Source organism: Lytechinus pictus, chromosome 3 (assembly GCF_037042905.1).
Source record: "Lytechinus pictus isolate F3 Inbred chromosome 3, Lp3.0, whole genome shotgun sequence".
In the NCBI taxonomy this organism is placed as follows: Eukaryota; Metazoa; Echinodermata; class Echinoidea; order Temnopleuroida; family Toxopneustidae; genus Lytechinus; species Lytechinus pictus.
The window spans coordinates 75,277,511-75,300,863 of NC_087247.1; the positions used below are offsets into that span (position 1 = coordinate 75,277,511).

The 23,353-nt window shown below is 36.8% G+C and overlaps 2 protein-coding genes across 7 annotated transcripts in view; one reads left to right on the top strand and one right to left on the bottom strand.

The window, feature by feature from the left end:
• Positions 1-22,739, top strand: part of LOC129256694 (copine-8-like) — a 45,866-nt gene extending 23,127 nt beyond the window's left edge. Inside the window, exons 1-9 of one of the 6 annotated variants that reach the window (XM_064097728.1) lie at positions 3,907-3,973; positions 7,937-8,006; positions 8,425-8,587; positions 9,209-9,390; positions 9,732-9,859; positions 11,132-11,234; positions 11,710-11,767; positions 12,285-12,358; positions 18,107-22,739. In XM_064097728.1, coding sequence (XP_063953798.1) covers positions 7,968-8,006; positions 8,425-8,587; positions 9,209-9,390; positions 9,732-9,859; positions 11,132-11,234; positions 11,710-11,767; positions 12,285-12,358; positions 18,107-18,304 — 945 coding nt within the window. In that variant the 5' untranslated portion in view covers positions 3,907-3,973; positions 7,937-7,967 and the 3' untranslated portion in view covers positions 18,305-22,739. Of the gene's footprint in view, positions 1-3,906; positions 3,974-4,149; positions 4,236-6,045; positions 6,077-6,820; positions 6,913-7,118; positions 7,175-7,936; positions 8,007-8,424; positions 8,588-9,208; positions 9,391-9,731; positions 9,860-11,131; positions 11,235-11,709; positions 11,768-12,284; positions 12,359-18,106 lie in introns of those variants that run through there. The other 5 variants (XM_064097726.1, XM_064097727.1, XM_064097725.1 and 2 more) reach the window with 5 other exon arrangements.
• LOC129269655 (uncharacterized) lies at positions 551-2,403 on the bottom strand. Its single transcript, XM_064097729.1, has one exon. The coding sequence runs from the start codon at positions 2,154-2,156 to the stop codon at positions 1,080-1,082; it is 1,077 nt and encodes a 358-aa protein (XP_063953799.1). The 5' UTR covers positions 2,157-2,403; the 3' UTR covers positions 551-1,079.
• Positions 22,740-23,353: the final 614 nt, after the last annotated feature.

A 23,353-nucleotide genomic window follows, 5' to 3' on the forward strand; every position in this document is an offset into this window, starting at 1 on the left:
AGTGAAAGTGAATCTCTCCTGTGATGCTGATGCTGTCCTACTGGGAGGCTTGGTATCCATTGCTTGCTCTGGCTCATGTCCGTCGTCCTCCACTCCCGGCTCTGTCTTGGCAATCAATATATCACAGATATTAACCTCTAGCTGGTCATCTTTAGTTTGTAGACAAATTTCACAACGTTCTTCCACTTGTTTGGCAGATGCAATAGTTGAATGAGGTGGTACTATGAATTCTCTGTCTCCAGAATTCATCAGTAGAACATGCATGTCCCCATTTTCAGCACAACAGCCTTCAATGACTTCAACCTGGGAATCTCCAAACTGGCTGTTACCCTGGATAAGCCAGACACTTGACTCAGCATCTTCCCCACCTTGGAAAGGCCTAATTGCGCACTGTATTTGTTGTATCGTCCTGGCAGGCAAAACTACTCTTGTTGCCCCAGTAACAACCTCTCGTACATGTGCACTACCTGCAGTCTTGATGTCCAAGCAATCCTTCACCATCTGGAATTCCCCTTTCGCTCTCTCCAAAGGAAATAGTGCTCAAAGGGCATTGCATCCCAGCAGAATAGGGAAGTCTCTTTGTCTTTCCCCGCATGACTCTCGTTGTACGATTAGAAATCCTATTGTAGCTTTTTGACCGTTTACAGAAACATGGGTTCGGATGAAGCCTTCCACTGGTACTTTAGTTGGCCCCACACCAACAATTTTCACAGGTTTATTAAATGGGCTCACTTCTCCTACCGCTGCTTCCAACTGTCGATGAAACACGTCTGATGGTATAATGGATGCCTCTGCCCCAGTGTCGAGGATGCAGCCAATGGGTACACCAGCAACTTCTGCTATGACAGCTGGGCTTTCAGAAATCAAATCAGCTGTGTCAACTATCTCATCCATTGCTGGCACAACCTCTGCCACTGAAGTCTGTCTGCCTTGTGCCACACTGGATTCATTGACATCCTCTGAATTACCACCAAATGACACATCAGTTTGTGGATAGGTTGCAGTTCCTTCTATGGGCTCTTCTGTATAATATTGCTTTCTATTGTCCTCTGCCGTTTGGCCCTCAACAACAGAGGGGTCTAGTTTTCCTGCTGGGATGCGATATGTTGGTGAGGAATACTGGCAGCTCCTTGTGATGAGGACTGGTAGACTGTTGGCCTATTGAAACTGTCATGATTCTGCATGGTACCTGATTCCGTGCTCCAAGTGGGGAAGCTTTGATTCTCCTGATGCCAGTTGCCAGCAGAGTAATTATAATCATGTGCAGGGGAACCGTTAGGTATGTTGGGGCAGTCACGTCGTAGATGTCCCTTATGACCACAGCTGAAGCATCGTCCATCAGTCCTCTTTCTCTGAGGCTTTCCTCCTTTCAGTCTGGCTACTTCTCCCCTAAGATGCTCCAACTCCGTCATTATAGCTTTCTGTTGTTCTACTACCTGTTGCACAAGCATGGAATCTTTCATGACTGCCCTTCCAACTTCGATATCTGCTTCTCTGACTCTGGGCCTCTGAGTGGTGGCAGTCTCCTGAAAGAGTTTGAGGGCTTCCTCACGAATCTTGGCGAATCCATTGGTTTCATGCATCATCTGTATTCGCCTCAACTCTCTCCTCACCCAAGCCTCCCGGGCACCATTGACAAATTGATCACTTAAGGTCTTGTTTTTCAACTGGCTTAAAGCTTCTCCTTGAGCTTGTGTAGTGGCAGCTTTTTCCATCTTGTTGTAGGTGCGAATCAGGGCACGGCTGAAGTCACAAAGTGATTCTCCATCTCTCTGTATGCGATTATGAAACTGACAACTGAGGGTCTGTGTGGTTTCCTGATAGCCAAAGCACAATTTCAGACGACTTACTATTTCATCAAAATCCTGTCTCTTTGATTCACTGAGACACATTATTTCCTCTCGTGCTGGTCCTGAAAGGTGATCTAGCAACAGTCGAGCTTTGCTACTCATTTCCATATTTTGGTTAGCAGTTACTCCATTAAATTCTTCAAGCCATTCTGACAAGGACATATCATCCGCATGATGTGGCATCCCTCGGAATTTTGGTAAGTTGCTCTGTAATATACTCTGTAATCCAATTGAACGGCGGAAGAATTGGGACAAAACATCCATATTCTCAGTCGTAGCTGATGATGAACTCGATCTGGTTTCCATGATCCTAGATTTGAATTTGGCACATAAAAAGAACTTTGCATACAGAATAGCGAAACCACAATACAATCACTGCACAAATCAGAGAAAAAAGAGCATACAAATGTTGTCCATTATTTTACATACAGTCTGACCGAGGCTGTTTAGAACCAGTCTAAAGTCATTCCAATTTTATGTTGTGCACGATGACACCAGGATAAGACCACATACACGTAAGTTCTCAAGATTTCTTCTAAGTCCGATATCTGCAGAGCCCGTACCATATGGTCCCTTGTTGCTGATGATCCCACTTCTGACACCATTGAAAGGGTTCGCGCCGACGACCACACAACACGGACACGACTCACAAGGGCTGAGGTTTCATTGGGTTCTTTTATTTACCAAGGGAAAACAGCCTCGGTCAGACACTAATTCCGCATTTTGCTTCGACATCTTAAGTACATGAAAGGAAGTCCTTGCAGAAGTCTTCTATACTTCAAAGTTAAACTTTCTTCTGTAGGGACAAGTCTCCTCCTCAACAACAAACAGTGGGAATGCCCTTGCTACTGCCAGTGTGTCATGAGTCACTGGACTCTCTCCCTATCTAACAATAAAAGTGCAATGGTGCACATCAAAGTACAAAAGCATCCCTAAAGGGGGTACATGAATTGGCATTACTGCTACTCCTAAAAAGGCGGGAAAGAATTAGCCAATGAGCAGAGAGGGAAAGAGTAAGTCAAAGTTGGTAGAAGTACAGAGAGGGAGAAAGAGTACTAAAGATAAAGTTGGCAGATATAATGTGAAATATAGATTTTATTTTATACATTATATACTGAAATGAAATAATAAAACAAAGTATCCTTTTGACTAGATTTTTTAAAGAAATATTATACAAGAAAAAATCCAATTTACAACAGTTAGAAAGTGCAGTGACCGTCTAATCTTTTCACCTGACTCACCTTTTGCGAGCATGCATTTGAGCGAACTTCCCCAAGACTTGATGATTGATATACATCCGTTATGTCCTTAATAAGCTAGTTTTATTTTCAATAAATGCCATATATTTTAACAGAAATTAACAAGCAAAAGTCAAAGATCGGCATCGTTTCATTGATATGTCATATCCGTTGCGCGCACTTGCGCAATAAGCGCGTAAATGCGCGAATTGTCTAAAACTTTCGATCAAATCGCGCGGATATTTATGGTATCCGTAATCAACGCAGAAAGCAACATTTTGCATGCAATCAAATGGGGATTTCAGCCAAATTTTGCTATGCCCGACGTTAAGGGGCGGATCAGGGGGCAACGGGCAGAAATCTTGTTAACTATGCCCGTTGCTCTTGGTTATCACCTTAGTTTGTTGTTTTGAAGGCATGGTCGTTTACATGACCTCAGTTTTGACCAATCAGAGGAACGGATTATTCGACATTCTTAAAGAGAGGTTTATAATACTATTTATTATTCTCTTCTGATATTATTTAAGACCTTTCTCACTCATGGTTAGAACTCTGTGAAATGGTGGTCTTGATAGAAGGATCAAGGTCGAATGCTACATGTACGACTGGGATAGTGATGGAAGGTAATAGTACTATTTATTATTCTCTTCTGATATTATTTAAGACCTTTCTCACTCATGGTTAGAACTCTGTGTAATGGTGATCTTGATAGAACCATCAAGGTTGAATGCTATGACTGGGATAGCGATGGAAGGTAATAGTACTATTTATTATTCTCTTCTGATATTATTTAAGACCTTTATCACTCATGGTTAGAACTCTGTGAAATGGTGATCTTGATAGAACCGTCAAGGTCGAATGCTATGACTGGGATAGTGATGGAAGGTAATAGTACTATTTATTATTCTCTTCTGATATTATTTAAGACCCTTCTCACTCATGGTTAGAACTCTGTGTAATGGTGATCTTGATAGAACCATCAAGGTTGAATGCTATGACTGGGATAGCGATGGAAGGTAATAGTACTATTTATTATTCTCTTCTGATATTATTTAAGACCCTTCTCACTCATGGTTAGAACTCTGTGTAATGGTGATCTTGATAGAACCATCAAGGTTGAATGCTATGACTGGGATAGCGATGGAAGGTAATAGTACTATTTATTATTCTCTTCTGATATTATTTAAGACCTTTATCACTCATGGTTAGAACTCTGTGTAATGGTGATCTTGATAGAACCATCAAGGTTGAATGCTATGACTGGGATAGCGATGAAAGGTAATAGTATAGATATATGGACTGCTTTGAGAGGCATGGTTGTTTCTAGAGGCTCAAGGGGACCGCAACGCGACTATGCCCGAGGGCATGGTCTGGCCGATGCGGTACCCGCGAGCCGAATTGAAACAACCATGTCTCGAATATAAAAGCAGTCCATATATATTTTATGAACCGAATTATTAAACATAAACGTTAGGGCCTGGTCTAGGTTTAGATCTAGTAAAACTAAAACAAAAAAGCCTGCCCCTGGCCTAGGCCCAAAGTTAACGTAAGGTCTAGGCCCTTACTTAGCCCTGCCCTGAAGTTATGTCTCAAAATCGAATATCAAAGCAGTTCCCGAGCAGTTCATACCGATAGGCCCTACTAGGCCTAGGCTAGATATTTTTAGGAACCAAATTAGGGTCTGATTCTGAATAGGGTCTAGGGCCTACAGTGTAGCTAGATCTAAAGTTCAGTCTTAAAATTTAGACTAGAGTATAATCTAACGTTAGATCTAGTCGACTAAACCGACGTCCTAACGTTAGATCTAGAGTCTACTCTTAACTTCTAAGCTAACGACAATTAACATTAGATCTACCCGTCCTAACGTTGTCGTTTGTCAATACCTAACTGTCCCAGGCTAAGCCTACGACATGAACGAGTTAAACGTTTATTGTTAGAAAGTGCAGTGACCGTCTAATCTTTTCACCTGACTCACCTTTTGCGAGCATGCATTTGAGCGAACTTCCCCAAGACTTGATGATTGATATACATCCGTTATGTCCTTAATAAGCTAGTTTTATTTTCAATAAATGCCATATATTTTAACAGAAATTAACAAGCAAAAGTCAAAGATCGGCATCGTTTCATCGATATGTCATATCCGTTGCGCGCACTTGCGCAATAAGCGCGTAAATGTGCGAATTGTCTAAAACTTTCGATCAAATCGCGCGGATATTTATGGTATCCGTAATCAACGCAGAAAGCAACATTTTGCATGCAATCAAATGGGGATTTCAGCCAAATTTTGCTATGCCCGACGTTAAGGGGCGGATCAGGGGGCAACGGGCAGAAATCTTGTTAACTATGCCCGTTGCTCTTGGTTATCACCTTAGTTTGTTGTTTTGAAGGCATGGTCGTTTACATGACCTCAGTTTTGACCAATCAGAGGAACGGATTATTCGACATTCTTAAAGAGAGGTTTATAATACTATTTATTATTCTCTTCTGATATTATTTAAGACCTTTCTCACTCATGGTTAGAACTCTGTGAAATGGTGATCTTGATAGAAGGATCAAGGTCGAATGCTACATGTACGACTGGGATAGTGATGGAAGGTAATAGTACTATTTATTATTCTCTTCTGATATTATTTAAGACCTTTCTCACTCATGGTTAGAACTCTGTGTAATGGTGATCTTGATAGAACCATCAAGGTTGAATGCTATGACTGGGATAGCGATGGAAGGTAATAGTACTATTTATTATTCTCTTCTGATATTATTTAAGACCTTTCTCACTCATGGTTAGAACTCTGTGTAATGGTGATCTTGATAGAACCATCAAGGTTGAATGCTATGACTGGGATAGCGATGAAAGGTAATAGTACTATTTATTATTCTCTTCTGATATTATTTAAGACCTTTCTCACTCATGGTTAGAACTCTGTGAAATGGTGATCTTGATAGAAGGATCAAGGTCGAATGCTACGACTGGGATAGTGATGGAAGGTAATAGTACTATTTATTATTCTCTTCTGATATTATTTAAGACCTTTCTCAATCATGGTTAGAACTCTGTGTAATGGTGATCTTGATAGAACCTTCAAGGTTGAATGCTATGACTGGGATAGCGATGGAAGGTAATAGTATACAAATATACAATGACACTCGAGGATCTGGCTAAAACTATTCGCATCGAAGGAACATCACATAGTACTATTTTCCCGAGGGCCATCGGCCCGAGGGAAAATAGTACTATGTGATGTTCCTGAGTGCGAATAGTTTTAGCCTGTTCCGAGAATGGGTCATTGTATATTTGTTTTATATCCCTTCCACTCATACCATTTTACAGCGAACCGATTTTTAATAAGTCAATATGTAGAACAATCGTTAAGAAAATAATAAGTCTTGCCGTATGGATCGTCTGTTCAGCGAGCGCACCTGGTTAGTGCAGCTCACCGAAAGTTTCTCGTGGCATGCAGTGGAGAGTACCGTTTGGCTGAGCAGCGCTCTGCTCGCATCGCGCTGCACAGCTCGCGAATCGCGAGGTACGGGAGGTCAAAAAAACGTATAGTTCACTTTTTCCCTAGGGAAAAAATGGACTATGCGTGACGTCAGCAAGGAAAATGAACTATTTCATGACAAACGTTTTTCGTAGTAAAACTATTCTTTTTCTCCTTGTGTACACTCTCAATACAATAATCTTAAGTAAAGGATATAATACTATTTATTACTCTCTTCTTATATTATTTAAGACCTTTCTCAATCATGGTTAGAAAACTATGTAATGGTGATCTTGATAGAACCATCAAGGTTGAATGCTATGACTGGGATAGCGATGGAAGGTAATAGTGCTATTTATTATTCTCTTCTGATATCATTTAAGACCTTTCTCACTCATGGTTAGAACTCTGTGTAATTATGATCTTGATAGAACCATCAAGGTCGAGTGCTATGACTGGGATAGCGATGGAAGGTAATAGTACTATTTATTATTCTCTTCTGATATTATTTAAGACCTTTCTCACTCATGGTTAGAACTCAGTGTAATAGTGATCTTGATAGAATCATCAAGGTTGAATGCTATGACTGGGATAGCGATGGAAGGTAATAGTACTATTTATTATTCTCTTCTGATATTATTTAAGACCTTTCTCACTCATGGTTAGAACTCTGTGTAATGGTGATCTTGAAAGAACGATCAAGGTCGAATGCTATGACTGGGATAGCGATTGAAGGTAAAAGTACTACTATTTTATAACTTTAGTTTAATATTATAAGAGTTTGGTGTAAGGGATGCACCATTAGATAACCAGGGGGGGGGGTGCTGGAAGTTTGGGTTGATGCAATTTTTTCCCCTTAGTCCATTGAGACAAATTTTTTTGCCTTTTTCAGGTGATTTGTCAGTGGACCAAGTTTATTTTTTACCTTGATGGTGAGTCAGGTTTTTTTTTGCTCATATAAAAAAAAAATGGTGCATCCCTTATGGTGTCACGGTGACCTTAATTGAACCATGATGATAAATTTACTTGTATTATTGATACTGATAGATCAATATTTTTTACATAAATAAGAATTATATAGTTGATCCTGATGAATGAATTAAAAGGATACAGTATTTATATACTGAAATATGCTTTGTTGTCTGGATGGCAGAAGGGCGTTAGGAATTCCCTATTCCTGTTGGTCTGGCAGAATTCTGTTTTTAGTAAGTATATTTGAATTCATGTAACCATCAATCTCCCTCTGAATTCATTAAATTTGCCATTTATTTACAATTAACATAAGTGGTTGCTGTGTGACATATATGCAAATATCTTTATTCTAGTAATGCAGAAGTAATGTTTTTTTTTTTTTCAATTTTAACAGTCATGATCTGATTGGTGAATTCAATACTAATATGAGGGAGTTATCTACCAGGAAAGGAACAACATTTGATGTGAGTTTATCAAAGAATGTCACAATTCTTTAAAACTCAAACATTGTTCATATGATTTCCCCACCCTGTCTATAATAGAGTGCATGAGTTTGTTTTGGTGATTCAAGGCTTTTGATAATCAGAGGCTGTAACTCAAGAAGGTTTCGGGAACAAGAATCTTCAAATTTTAGGATGTGACACACTGTACAGTGATTGAATATGAATAATAACTGTTGGATACTTGTGGTGTTGAGCAGATCGTATCCATGTACCAATTTCTATTGTGTAGCAAAAAACAAATACCTGAGAAAAGAAGTCGAGTACTCAGCAGTTTTCACATTTATTTGAACATTTATAAACATGAAAAGTTTAAGGAAATCACAGTTTCTGTTAAAAGAAGAAAAAGAAGATATATTCCTATTTTTTCCCTTTTATGCAGCTCATTAACCCGAAGAAAGCCAAGAAAAAGAAAAGCTACAAGAATTCTGGCACAATTGAACTGTTAAACTGTTCAATTGAGAAGAGAGCAAGTTTCTTAGACTTCATAACGGGAGGGATGCAAGTGAACTTCACTGTAGCAATAGACTTCACTGCATCAAATGGTAAGTTACGGGTATATGACCAATCTATTTTTAATAATAATGATAATGGTTGGTTTTTGTATAGCGCATAACTAATATGTCTCTATGCGCTTCAGAAAATTAAGGAGAGAAAGAGATATGTTGGTGAGTTCACTTTGTTGGGGTAAGGTACAATTTAAATAAGTATGTTTTGAAGTTGTTAACTGAATCAATTGTTTTCAGGGAAATTGAGAGTTTGTTCCATAAAACAGGGGCTCCATGAGCAAATGAAATAAAATAGTGCAGCTTTCATGTGAAATATATTCATCTGCACTGAATAAAAACAAAAGATTTGTTTCTATAAAGATCTGTTTTAACTTGGATGTAATGACATTGACAGATAGGCAGGTTTGTTTCAAGTTTGATAATTACCTGTTTTGTTTTACATTTTGGTTTGGTTAGATAGTGTTGAGGTTTTAATTGTAGATTCTGAGTTTTTTTTTACTGTTTTGGTTTAATAACTTTTCCATCAAACCTACTAGTACCGATATCCTTGTTTGTTTTTAATACTATATTTTTACTAGTTGAAAAATAGTTTTGATTATACTGTATGATGTTTAAGATAGCCATTGTTATAAATCATTGTTTTATATCAATCCCAAGGTAATCCAAGTCATGGAAACTCATTGCATTACATCAATCCCTATAGTCCTAATCACTATGAACAAGCCATCACAGCAGTAGGAGAAATCATCCAAGATTATGATTCAGATAAACTCTTTCCAGTTCTTGGTTTTGGTGCTAAGATACCTCCTAATGGACAGGTTTCACATGAATTCACTGTGGTATGTTAACATTAGTGCTGCCATTGGCTTACTGTGTTTTCTTATTTCTGTTCTGTTTTTGTTATATATTATTATTTCTTTTACCATATCATTATTGTTATTATTATTTATGATGATGATGATGATGATGGTGATGATGATGGTAATGGTGATGATGGTGAATGTGATAATGCTGATTATTTTTATTGTTGTCATATTCGTAATTATTTTTTGGTGTGGAGAAACTTAAGAAATTGTTTCCATTGCTGGGACTCTTATCTTCAGTGTACTTTTATTAATGAAAATAAGAACCAAATGAACTGATGATTTTGTACAGTGTTATATTTTCTTTATATTGACAGACTTTCAATTCTCAGAACCCATTTGTAATGGGCTTGCCTGGAATCCTACATGCATACAAATCTTGTATATCTCAGGTACAACTTTATGGTCCTACAAACTTTGCACCAGTCATCAACCATGTAGCAAGGTGAGTACATCTAATTGGATATTACTTTCAAACATTGCAGTTGGTCACTTCAAGTTTGATGTAGTTGCTGGGAATGGTTTTGGAATAAAAATTCAGATTGCTTTCCCTGATCCAAATTTCCACAACCTAATCTTAATGTGCGAATATGTAAATCCTTGATTGCTCAATGCCTTGTGAAATTCATCTCAGGACCAGTTTCATTTTAAGTTTGATGCCATGCTGAGTTAAATAGTGATCTTACGCCAGCACCAAAAGGTCAGCTCTACTTGAATTCACCCATTTTGTGTATTTGTGTGTTACTGGGACATAGTGTCAATCAGATATGATCCTATTTATCTTGGTCATTGTTACTATTAATAGCTAATCTTTTGGTTGTGTTGGTTTATTTTTACACCACACCCATTTCCTTGACTAGTTTCTATTCCTACCTTTTAAACGAGTAGATTGTCATGGTAATGTTTTGTCTATTTTGAGGTTTAAAATCTGAAATTCATCAGTTTGTCCTCTCTGATTCAATAGGGGGTAGAAATACTTGGTAGAGTTCAATGGGTCCATTATGCCATGAAGATTAGCACACACTCAGTGACTGGAATCATACATGCAGTATACTCTCTTTGCTCAGACACACTGCGCTGGCAGTGTTACTTCTGGTTGCGTATCGGGACAGCTATTTTGTATGGAGGGAAATTATGTACAAGTCAATTGTGTATCGGTGGTCTTGATAAGTGTTTTTTATACAAAAATAATATATCATATATCAATAGGAAATGTGCAGCACTAATGGGTTACATTGGTTTTAATTCAGGGCTAGAAATCCATGAACACAGGGTATGGATGTAGAACAACTCAAAGCTGGTATCTCTAATTTTGTCACTGAACATTGTACGTATATGTAAAAGAACAAAATATGACCTAAAAAATCAATACAGTTTGGCAGCTAAGTCTGCAGCATTTTTCCATCAGAACTAAATTTGAGTAGCTGTATACCCCTATCCCCGTCCCCTCACCCTGATAGACTTCATCAGCTTTTGAGACAGCTATTTGGTAATTATGCCTGTAACCTAAATGAAACTATCTAGAAGATGTAGATCAAATTTATCAGAAAGGGCTTACCTTGTATTGCGGTGTTTAATAGAAAGGGAGTAGCAGTGTTTTTATTTTATATCGGAACAGTGTTGAGATCATCATTTTAAATACGGGTACAAATATATCCTTGATAAAACAGCAATTTAAATGTGATTAAACATGTTTGGTTTTATTTGTAATTTACAGGTTTGCCCAGCAGTATCCAGATGGTTCTAATTATTTCATTCTTCTGATCATCACTGATGGTGTTATATCAGATATGGAGATGACAAAGATGGCTGTTATTAGTGTAAGTCTTGAAATCTAAACTGTAGATATCTAATGAGACAAAATTCAGCTTGAAGACGCATACACTGTATTTCATTTAATTTATTTTCACAATGCTGAAGCAATGCAATGCAATGTAGAAATACAAATAAAAAGAGTTGGGGATCGTTAAACTTATGAAGTGTGTGCGCAGCGCTTTGTAACTGAAAGGAAAAGGCGCTATATCAAATAACCTTTTGGATTGGATTGGATTGGAAGGAAAACATTCTTGCAAATCTCTTTCCCAATATCTTTCTTATGTGTTTTGATCTTTTGCCTGTGTAAGTCCATTTTTAAATCAAAGAGAGGCCAACACCAAAAACAAACCTGTAATGAATGTTAAACTTCCCCTTGAGGAGATGAAAAATAATGTAGAGAAAACTTGAAAAAAATAATTGAGACTGCATGAATGGTGACTGTGCTAGTTACTCTCTCTTATGATATTTTTGCTTATATAGGCTAGCAAATTACCGATGTCCATTATCATTGTTGGAGTAGGCCCAGCAGAATTTGATGGTAAGCAGCTGCAAGTATTTACGCCACCCTTATACACTTAGCTAATTTCTACAAAAACAAATCATAGTTCACTTTGCCCCCCCCCCCTCCCACATGTATACATCTTGCTGCTCTTTTTATATTTAAGTCGTTTATGGTGAGTGATAGTTAAAGCTTGATATGAAAAATTAGAAGAAAGACACACACTTGTAGCTAAGCACAAGCGGTCCACAAAATACATTATCAGTTCTTTTCACGGCCCAAATTCATAAAAGATACATGTACCATGAAAACCCCCCTGCCTGTTTTAATCCCCATCTATGATTTTTGTCTATGCATGCATGCATACTGATTATATAATAGTTGATGTGTACTTGCACTCAAAACAATAATTGTTATTAGTCTTAATTTGGCACAATAATTTATTGTTGGTGGTGTGTAGTGCACTCAATTCAGACTTTTGTCTATATGTTCTGATATTTTGACAAGAAAGATAAATTAATAATCTCAAAACATTTTCCTGTTTTTTTTATTACAGCAATGGAAGTATTAGATGCAGACAAGCAAGCATTATCATTCCGAGGGCAGGTGGCTCAAAGGGATATTGTTCAAGTAATAATGTTACTTTTTTTTCACATTCTGGACTAACTTGCCTCTGAACCTATAAGTACCATGCTATGCCCCCCCCCCCCAAAAAAAAAAAAAAAGATGTATCCCATTAGTCAGTCATTAAGATGGGTGAGGTAGAGTCTCTTTAAAAGCTTTTAGAAGGTCACACAAAGATATCATTTCAGAGAAATTTGAGTAATATTTCATACAGTTGATTGATATCTGGAGAGAATTTCAGACTATACAGTGCATATCAAAAATAAGTTTACACTTAGAAAAAGTCCTGTAAAACTATACATTTGTAATATCCTGAAGATTTTTCCACATTTTAACATTGGTACAGATCAAAAGCAAATGACGATATAACTGTCGAAATATATTTCCGCTTGAGTGAGCACCACTTACTTTTGAAAAGTTAGTGAAAAATGATTTGCGCAGAACTTTGAAATAGTTATGAGAATAAAAGTAGACCTTAATCATGAAGAACACATGGAATTTGGCTAGTAAAATTGATTTGAAGATATCTTTTACCTTTTTAAACTTGTTTCCTTGCCGAAAACACTTCTAAGAGTGCCATTGTGCCCCACCCCACTCTCCCACACAACGAGGCCATTGTGACGATATTTGCTTTACACTGAGCTGCGATTTTCATAAAATGGCTTAGGCTTGATTTTCATTTTGTTAATCATTATCAAGCTTGGGAAAAGTGTGGAGAAATTAGTATTAAATGAAAAATAAAATGTAAACCCACTTTAAGTGATGAAAAAATAGTGAAAAATTGTTGGAGATGTCTGATATAAGCTTTTGTTTAGATTTAGTTATGTCCTCAGATCCAGCTGGCACAAAAAGGGTAAAGGTTGTGGTTACTAAGTGTTAAAATTTTAATTTTGGTGGCAATTGTTACAAAATGCTTGCATGTTATGTATCCATTTTATTTCAAATGACTCAAAGTGCAAGAGAAATGTATGATAAATGTTTCACAGGGTATTTAAGTTTGATTTCGCCTTTTCCCCTTGACACAGCGTGAAAACGAGCATTTCTGTGCAAACAGATTTCTGCGATCTTTACAAAAATGGACAGTGCTCACTCAAGTGTAACGGGGTCCGATCACTTGACCGAAGGTCCGCGAGGCCGAGGGTCCGCGGGACCGAGGGTCCGCGAGACCGAGGGTCCGCGCGCGAGACCGAAGGCACGCAAGACCGACTTTTTTCCCTTCATCGGTTACCGCGGTCGAGTGGTTTAAGAAGCCTCGTTGCAGCGTAACAGGTGCCTGTTATCGGGGGGGGGGGAGCCAAATAATTCCCGGGATTTCATTTTAGGGGGCGGTGGTGAGCACGCGAATCGTGCGAAACATGTACTGCGCGCACGAAACGTCTCTCTAGGGGGGGTGCAGGGAGGGGGTGTTTCCGCTACCTACAGTATAAACTTACGATGCCTTATAGCCCTTATTTCACTGACACTACTTAATCATTAACTCATTTAACGTTTATTTTTATGGTAATTCTGCTTCATGATCTTGTGCATTTAATGTTAAACAAGAAAACTGGAAATATTATGGAAATACATACACCTGGAAAATTGAACCTTCATTATGGGCAATCCTATCTTAGCATTTTTTTTCATTTAAACAGAATAATAAGAACAAGAAGGTGAAAGTTCTAAAGAAAAGAACGTACATTAATTTGTCACTCTCACAATGGAAGTGCCGGTTGATATCAGTTTTCCTCCGGGAAGCCTGTCCTCGGGAGAATGGTCTTTCGGGGGAGTTGTCATGGGGTAGTCGCCCTTCGGAGGAGTAGTCCTCTCGGGGAGTTGTACTTAAACCCATTTTCTATTGTTGTTGTTACTATTTTTGTTTTCATGATATCAGCAGCTGCAGCAGTAGTAGAATTAGAAGTCGTAGTAGTAGCAGTTGTTGTTGTAGTAGTCGTAGTAGTAGTAGTAGTAGTAGTAGTAGTAGTAGTAGTAGTAGTAGTAGTAGTAGTAGTAGCAGTTATTTATTGTTGTTTTTATCATTATTATCATTATTATTATTATTACCATCATTTAAAGCGTTAACATTATTCAGCATTTTTGTTTTGCTTTAATTGTTTCATTTTGTCTCCTTTGTTTCATTCATCACTTAAGTTTATTCAATCAATTTTTAAAACCGACACTCCAAATAAATGGATGAATACTTTTCTAAAACAAGACAACGTTTTATATACAGTCCTGTATGTTAAAGTTATGTCTCTGAAATCCAGATGAAGAAAAAAATGGTAGGTGACGTAGATGATAATAAAAAATGGCCGGAAAAGGGAAGGAAAATGAATTAATAGAAGCGCCGAATTCACCTAGAGCATAGAGAAAAGACGTAGACAAAATCATGAAGAAGAAAAAGAAGCGAAATTATTTAGGAATAAGATGTTAACATAATTAAAGAGAACAAAGAAGGAGAGAGAGGAGGGGGGGTTCAAGAGGAAGGATAAAAGAAATTGAAAGTAAAAAGAGCTGTGAGAAAAGTACAGAGGAAAAGAACTGGGAAGAATATCCAATTTATTTGAATGTGCTCTGTGTCTATCAGTGTGTGGGATGAGTGTGTGCGTTTCTATGCAAAATATGGTTAGGATATTTTTTTTTTTTAATCTTGAAATTTGCAACAGCCCACTTCGGATGCGGCGCCTCTGTATTTGGGTTCATCAGTCTAATTGTTGTAACATTCTTTTGGTTTCACCTCGGTTGTGAAGATTTCTTCAGAGACTATGGTATGCAGTGGCGTACCTGGGTCACGGCATGGGGGGGCACCAGCAAAAATTTTGAGTCACTTCGTGAGCGCGTGAAGCGCGCTCAGTTGCCAGGTATACTGACCTAATAGAGACATTTTAAAGAAAATGCCATTAAACAGATATGTATCTCACTAATCAAATAATGCGAGTGCGAAGCGCGAGCTGAAAATTTTGATATTCAGACCTAAAAAGGGACATTTAACATTATAATCAAATTTTTGTAATCATGATACGTACCTGTCTCACTAAACAATGCGAGCGCGAAGCGCGAGCTGAAATTTTTATATAAATTGACCCCAAACAAGGAGATTTCAAGGACTATATTTTAGGAATCCATTAAGAGTATACATATCTTACCATAGTCATCTAATACGAGTGCCAAGCGCTTGCTGATTTTGTTAGAATTACATCTAAACACATGAAGCACTTGTAGTCATTGTAATCATGAATATCATACGCATCTCACTAATCAAGTGATGCGAGCTGAAAATTTTTGATATTCACATCAGAAAAAGGGACATTTCAAGGACTGATATTCATGGAGAGCAGACATATCTCACCAATCCACTAATGCAAACGTAATGAAGGACAGGAAATGTTTTATATTAAGACCTTAACATGGGGCAATCACTTTAAGAAGTCATGAAAACAAAGCATATGTCACTACATAAAACAATAATAACTCAAAGTGCGAGGAAATATATTTGGTGTATATTGACTTGTACAACAGGATTATATATCTCATTAAACAGACAATGCAAGCACCAAGAACAGTGAAGACATAGGCCATAGGCCCTGAGAAAATTATGTTTCATAAATTTATGATGAAAATGTTTATTATGTAATGTAACATAACATAATTATAATATAAAATTATAATGAATAAGAAGTTCTTCTTTCCCACTTCGTTTCTCTTCCTTTCTCCCTCTTTTTCTCCTTTTCCCCGTTTTTTTTTTGTCAGCAGATGGGGGGGCACGTGCCCCCCATGCCCCCCCCCCCCCCCCCCCGTAGTTACGCCACTGATGGTATGATTTTGTTTGACGATGAAGTGAGAGAGGGGATGGGGTGTCTGATTTCATAGTATTATGAAAATCATTTTTGCAAACTATTCCCAGTCTAATAATACTACGGCAGAAGCTGAAATGTTATCTAAAAAATTGATATGAAAAAAGGAATTTATTAATGGATAGTTGAATGAATGAATGAACGAATGAATAAATAAAAAATATGAACAATTATATTTATTAATTGATTACACCCTCGTAGCAAAAAAAAAACGCCACCCCCCCAAAAAGTGGGGAAACGTGAGCGAGAAAATAAAAATGTATAGGAGAGCAGACAATGAATAGTTCAAGGGATCGTCACAGCTTCTCCCTCCATGCATGATCCCCCCCTGGGAACGCGTTTTGCGCGCTCAGTATAAGTGTTTCACACGCTTCGGGTGCTGACTACCGCCCCCTTGAATTAAATCCTAGCTTCGCCACTAATTTTAGACTTAGATAACGGGAAATTGTTGCCTGTGCCCCTCCCAATTTCAGGCAGAAAACGTAAGAAGAGCGGATGCAGACAAGGAACAATTCTAAGAAATCGCCAGAGCTTCCGTGCTTCGCGCGGGAGGGGGAAAACTCCCCTTAAAATATGGATCGCCTTTCACGCGCTTATTATTAAGTGTTTCTCACACTTTGCGTGCTCACCACCGCCCCCTAACATGCCTAAAATGAAATCCTAGCAAAGCCACTGATTCTGGACTTAGTTACCGGGAATAATTGCTCTTCCCCCCCCCCCTCCCCCCCTCAGATAACAGGCACCTGTTACGCCGCTGCAACGAGGCGCCTTAAACCACTCGACCGCGGCAACCGATAAAGGGAAAAATAGTTGGTCTCGCAGGCCTTCGGCCTTGCGGACCCTCTGTCTCGCGGGCTGTCACCAGTGTAACATTCTGTCAAAATTTTTACTTTCATTGGATAGATGAGACCCAAACCCAAGAATATATGTGGAAAAATTACCCACATGTTGTATATTTTTTAATTCCCAGGGCTTTTTCAAAGTGTAAACTTTTTTTTGATACTCACTGTATAGTATACATGTAAGGCGTGGTTTTTGCCTTGTACTGTTGCGGCATATGTTCGTTTGGATTAGCCAGTAGTTAACTAGGGATGTTTAAGAAATAGATGCATATTAACTAGAAGTGTGATGTAATGTCATCGTTCATTCCTCATAGCACATACACACTGATGATAAACTGAAGTAAAGAAAGTTACAGGTGTAATTAAATGTTTAAATTATTATTATTATTATTTTATCAAATTGTTTAACTAAATATAAACTAAATATTAAGCTACATCTACGTTATTATTTACTTGCCCATTGCAATGGCCACCGCTCTCTCCTCCACTGCCATTCAAACAGACGAAGGTTAAAAACAATAGAGCACTACAATTTGATGTTTCCTTCCCGAAATAAAACTAAAAAACTGCCAATCACTAGAAAATGCACCAGGTCCAAGCCCCAACCCTGATATCCCATGATAATTCTTTGGTTTTCACTGCATCAATCCCATAATAACTCTAGTGAATTTCTAAAAACAAGGATACAAGAGAGAGAGAGAGAGAAAGGAGAGGGAGAAAAGAGAGGAGAGGGGTAAGGAAGAAAGCATCAATATGACACATTTTGCATCAGTATTGGTCATTTTTTGAGATATGCCCTAAATTAAGCATAATTTATACAGGAAATCTACATAAACCATGGGTTCAACCGATGGTTTTCAAAACCAACTTTGTGAATTCAGTTGTAGTCATTGGTATCATTATTGTGTATGGTTCATTTTACAACAGTTTCACTTATATTGAAATTGACATATATGTTATTGCAAGGTAATGTCTATAATATGATTGCCTAATATATCATCAAAACATTTCAAATTAATGTAAACATGATCAAGGGCTCTCGAGTAAACTTTTAGTTTATCTTTGATCTATTTATCCAGTTTGTGCCTTTCCGTGACTACATCAGCAGTACTGGGGGTAACGTGGGTCTGAGTCAAGCTAGACTAGCCAAGGATGTCTTAGCTGAGGTCCCTGATCAAGTCTTAGGTTTCATGAAGACCAAAGGAATCACTCCTGATAAACTTCCCAAACCTACTCAACTATCACAAGGTCAAGTTCCTTCTGCTCCTCCAGTCTAATCTATTCTTCAATGTCAGAAGGTTCTTTTGTATTCATTTTGTCATGTTGTTTAAAGAAATCCACTTACACCTCTTTATTATATATCATTGTGTCTATTGGTGAGCTCAGTAACAAAATGCTTTCAAAAAATGATTAAGATCCATTTACTTGAATTCATTTCAGATAACCCTGCATTTAACATAATTTTGCATAAAGTGGGCATTTCCAGAAGTCATCTCTTATGAGACAAGTATTGATGAATTATCTTTTGTTGTTGTGATCTGTACATATTCAGATAGCACAAGTTGATATACATGTATGAAGCTTTGTGTGGCAGTAGGTATTCTTGATGCATTAAAGTGAGTCTCAATGTGCAGTGATAGTTTAAAGTTCTTTATTTTAAATGAATAGCATAGATACCTGGTATTTGCAAGCCCCGAATATAATCAGATTCTTGATTTCCTTTTTATTTCATGTTGAGTAATCTTCCTCTTAATATGATCGCTATATGCCCACATTTCCCAAAACAAGTTTAAGATGCATTGATCATAGTGCTTTGTAAACATGTTTTTTTTTATTATACATGTATGCAAGCCTCTATGTATAATTGATAAAGCTGCTATTTGGTTTCATATCTGTTCAAACCTGTTTGTATTTCTGCAACTGCCCTGCTATATAATGTAATATATTTCCCTGTCATCAAATTCCTCAGGAAATCTTGTTTTTTCAACTATCTTGTTTTTAATCAGCTCAGAGTAAGGAAATATTATACATACGTGTCAAAGTTTTTCCAAATTTGAACTGACCCTCTACCAGAATTTGATTTTTTTACGTGAATAGAGCCACTGTGAGTGCCTATCTTTGGTGTTGCTCTTGATAATACTAATTGCCTCAACATTTTCACTCACCTAATTTATTACATTAAATTGATCAGTGATACAGGCTTTGAATAAGTTAGAGATAATATTAATTACTGACTACTCTAGAGTTATGACATAGCACTAGATAGTTCACCTAGTTTGCATATTTAACGTGCAGTAATACAATGGGTGATAAATGGACACTTTTTAGACATGTAATACGAAATAATATGCATGCTTTATCATACTATTATACAATGGAATGTCTAACTATACTACAAAAGAATGTCTTAACTTTAGGGTATATCATGTTTGATGAATATCAATCATGTTTATACCATAGATTATGTTGATATTTTGATTTAGGGTATGATTGCTGAACATTTTCCTTAGTATTATTATCCCATAACCAATATAAGTATGTTGAACATTTTGATTATGTGCTTTACAAGACATGTGATGCCTACACAATGAATTATTTTGTTTAACAAAATGAATTAGGTAAGTGAAAATATAAATTGTCTATAGGATGTAAATGATAAATAATGAATGAAGTAATTAATGATTTAATTAGAGTGAATAACAGACATATATTTACATAGGTATCACCCTTCCTCATATATGAATGTAAAAATTACTTAAAGCAACCAATATGTGTTCTGTGGAGGATTTGTAAGGTGATATATTATTTAAGAACAGTGGAGATCTGTAAACATATATTGAATTGATTCTAAATGATTTAGTGTAATCTAATACATGATGTTCATATACATTCAAAGCATTATATTCCTGCCTTGCCATAAAGTTCAAGTGAAATCTTTCATATTTTTTATATTTTCGAAAATGTCTTATAAATGCTAAATATGATTTGATTTGGATATGCATGTAACTACTTAATTCATTTCTGACACCATATCAGAATACTATAGTAGCAAATTACAACAGTCAGATATCAATCTGATTTTGCTATCATTTCACTCTATGTATCTGAATTAGTTATAGGCAGAGAGCTTTGCTTTTACCTGAACTATTCTGAATCTTAAAAATTTACCTTGTTTTATGATCTCCATAATGTGCATAATTCAGGGAAAATTAAGATATCACTCTAGGGGTTATTTTCCTACTTTTATTAATTCTTTGTATTGATCTCAAGAGCGTGGGGGTGACATGGAGCTAAATATTGCAACTTACATGTAGATTTTGGACATTTTGGGCTTATATCTCTTAAGTCACCCCATGTATTTACCTTTTTAATTGTCAAATCTGTAGGATTATATTATATATATTCTAGGATTGTAGAACATGATCTAATTAGCAATCTATATGACGAAGGTCTTGCCTGTTTATTCAGGAAATATATCCTGATTACAAAAAGGTCTTATTACCTGAATCATTTGCTTATATATTTATTACGTTTTGTCAATTTATTCAGTGGATTGTAAACAGCTGATATTCTGAACTTGTGTAATTCAGCAATTAATGTAATTGTTAAGAGAAATGTCATAAAATGATTTTATTGAAGTATGAGGAAAGTGGATGTGGCAAACAAAACATGATCTAACCACTTGTCTTTTGTAGATGATAATTTATTTGATTATGTTGAGTTGAGTGAGATAATTTGATGGAAATTCTGCTTCAAATCAAATGGTTGCCTTTTTGTATTTATAAATATTAAAGTAGATTAGGAGGAAGACTTATTCATACCGTTGAACATTGTTTTTATTAGAATTGTGAAGTACTCTCGCTATCAGTACATGTAAGTAGGAATTATATTTGTAGATGTATGTTAATTTATCTCTCAATATTAATTATGAAAAAGATGTATCAAATGTATTATCTTCTCTTGATATACATGTATTACCATAAGGAAAGCAATATACTGTATAAATTTATGTAAAAATGTTGTATATAGGTGAAGTAATTATAGTAGTAACTGATCATTGTTATGGGAAATCTTTATTTTTGGATAAACTTACATACATTTATATTTGGATTTGTGATTAATATTTTTTTTCATCATTTAGGTTATAATTCCAGCTGATATAGTTATATGACTAATGACAGAACACATAATTTTGCCTTCATTGTTGGTATAGCCTACCTTTAACTTGTCATAAATCTGCTTTCATTTCGAACAAACATGAATTGCAATCAGAAGTAAGATATTGATTTTTCAATATTTTAGCTTTTTAATGTTTCATTTTTTCCTGCATGGTTAATCATGTTAATATCTATATGGTGCATTTTCTACCTGTACTTTAATGTGATATACTGTAAATATGTTTTGCATTGTTAATTAACAAATATAGGGGTATGAATAGCTCACATTTGTATAAGGGTATGTAAGTATTTGTTATGAAAACTAACTTATTGCCAACAAGAATTTGTCACTGTTCACATACTAATAAAATATTTAATTGTGATATTTCAGTATATGGTATATGAGAATAAATAATTATTATAGGAAAAAAATATAATACTCAGTGGTATGTACCAATTATAATTATATATATATTGTTCAAAACACACCTACACCGGATAAAGGAAATAAAAAATTGGTAGTGTCGAAAATCTGTTTATCTAATGGTCAATCGGATCGGGGTCGCCCTAGTCACTAATCTGTCTCTGGCACTGGCGTTCCAAACTGGGTGCCCGGGTTCGATCCCGGGGGGGGGGGGGCACTCGACCAAAACAGTAGTAGGTGTGTGCCGCGGGCGAGACAAAAAACGGGGGCCTTGGAGCGGGCTTATTGTAAAAAGGAGGGTCCTCGGAACGGCTTCGGAACTACAAATGTTTGTGAAAACGGGGGTCCTTGGAACGGGTCGCCTGCGTTTGAGTGCGTATGTATCCCTATGGAACGTGCATGCAGCTAGCCCGGCGGCACGACTGTGGGGCGCGCTAGCGCAGAGGCGATGGTCGGACAGCGCTCTGTGGCCGCTTTTCACCAAAATTGCGACCGGAACGGCGTAACGGAAAATATGAGAAGCTTTGGAGCGGATTTCTTCCTTTTTTTTCTCGCTAAGAAGAAAATGCTATGCTTTGGAGCGGCTTTCTTTGTTCTTTTTCTCAATAAGACAAAAATGCTATGCCTTGGAACAGAAATTTGAGTGTAAAAATGGGGGTCCCCTCCGCGGCACATACCCACTATGCATTATAAACTGAGTGCCCCCCCCCCCCCGGGGGTTCAATTCCCGGCAGAGACATTTTTTCGGCATCGTCAATTTTTCCACAGGGTAGATAGCTCTGGGGAACCTTGATTTAAGCACGCCTTCCATTGTTCTCTTCATTCATTTCTTTCACAACATATATATGTATATATATATATATATATATATATATATATATAGAGAGAGAGAGAGGTTTTTCATTTCAGTTTATTTCCAAGTATTTTCTTTATATATATATATAAAGAAAATACTTGGAAATAAACATATATATATATATATATATATCTCTCTTCCTTTTGTACTGTTGCGCTTCACGTTTTACCTATTAGCGCGATGCCTTTTGCGTTTTGCGCACTGCGTTTTTTTGTGCTGTTGACTAATAAATTCATCATTCCTGATGAAGCCCTCTGGGCGAAAATTTGATCTAATTCTTCTCTCTACGGTTGTTTTATTCACCTTGCTTTATATATATATATATAATAATCAAACTAAATGAAGAATAGTCAAAGAATGCTCAAATATTCCACTTTAACTAGTTTCGTCTTTAATTCTTCAGAAAGTGAAATATTGATTCACAACAAATTCATACAAAAATTGCGCTCTAGCGCCATATACTAAGCATGTATACGCTATATAATGAGATGCGTTGCGTAGCAACGGAATCATTATGTTATCATTACGTAATTTACGCAACGCATCTCATTAGCGTATACATGCTTAGTATATGGCGCTAGAGCGCATTTTTTGTATGAATTTGTTGTGAATCAATATTTCACTTTCTGAAGAATTAAAGACGAAACTAGTTAAAGTGGATTATTTGAGCATTCTTTGACTATTCTTCATTTAGTTTGATTATTATTTTCTGTCCGTGACGAGGGACATACTTCGTTATTTCATCGTGTTTATATATATAGAGAGAGGGAGAAAGTGTGTGTGTAAATGTCAATTAGTGAATGCTCAGTATATTTAGTACAATCATGAATCATGACTAACCACCCCGGTTCATTTCAGGGAATACTTACCAAGAGTATCGTTTTGTTTC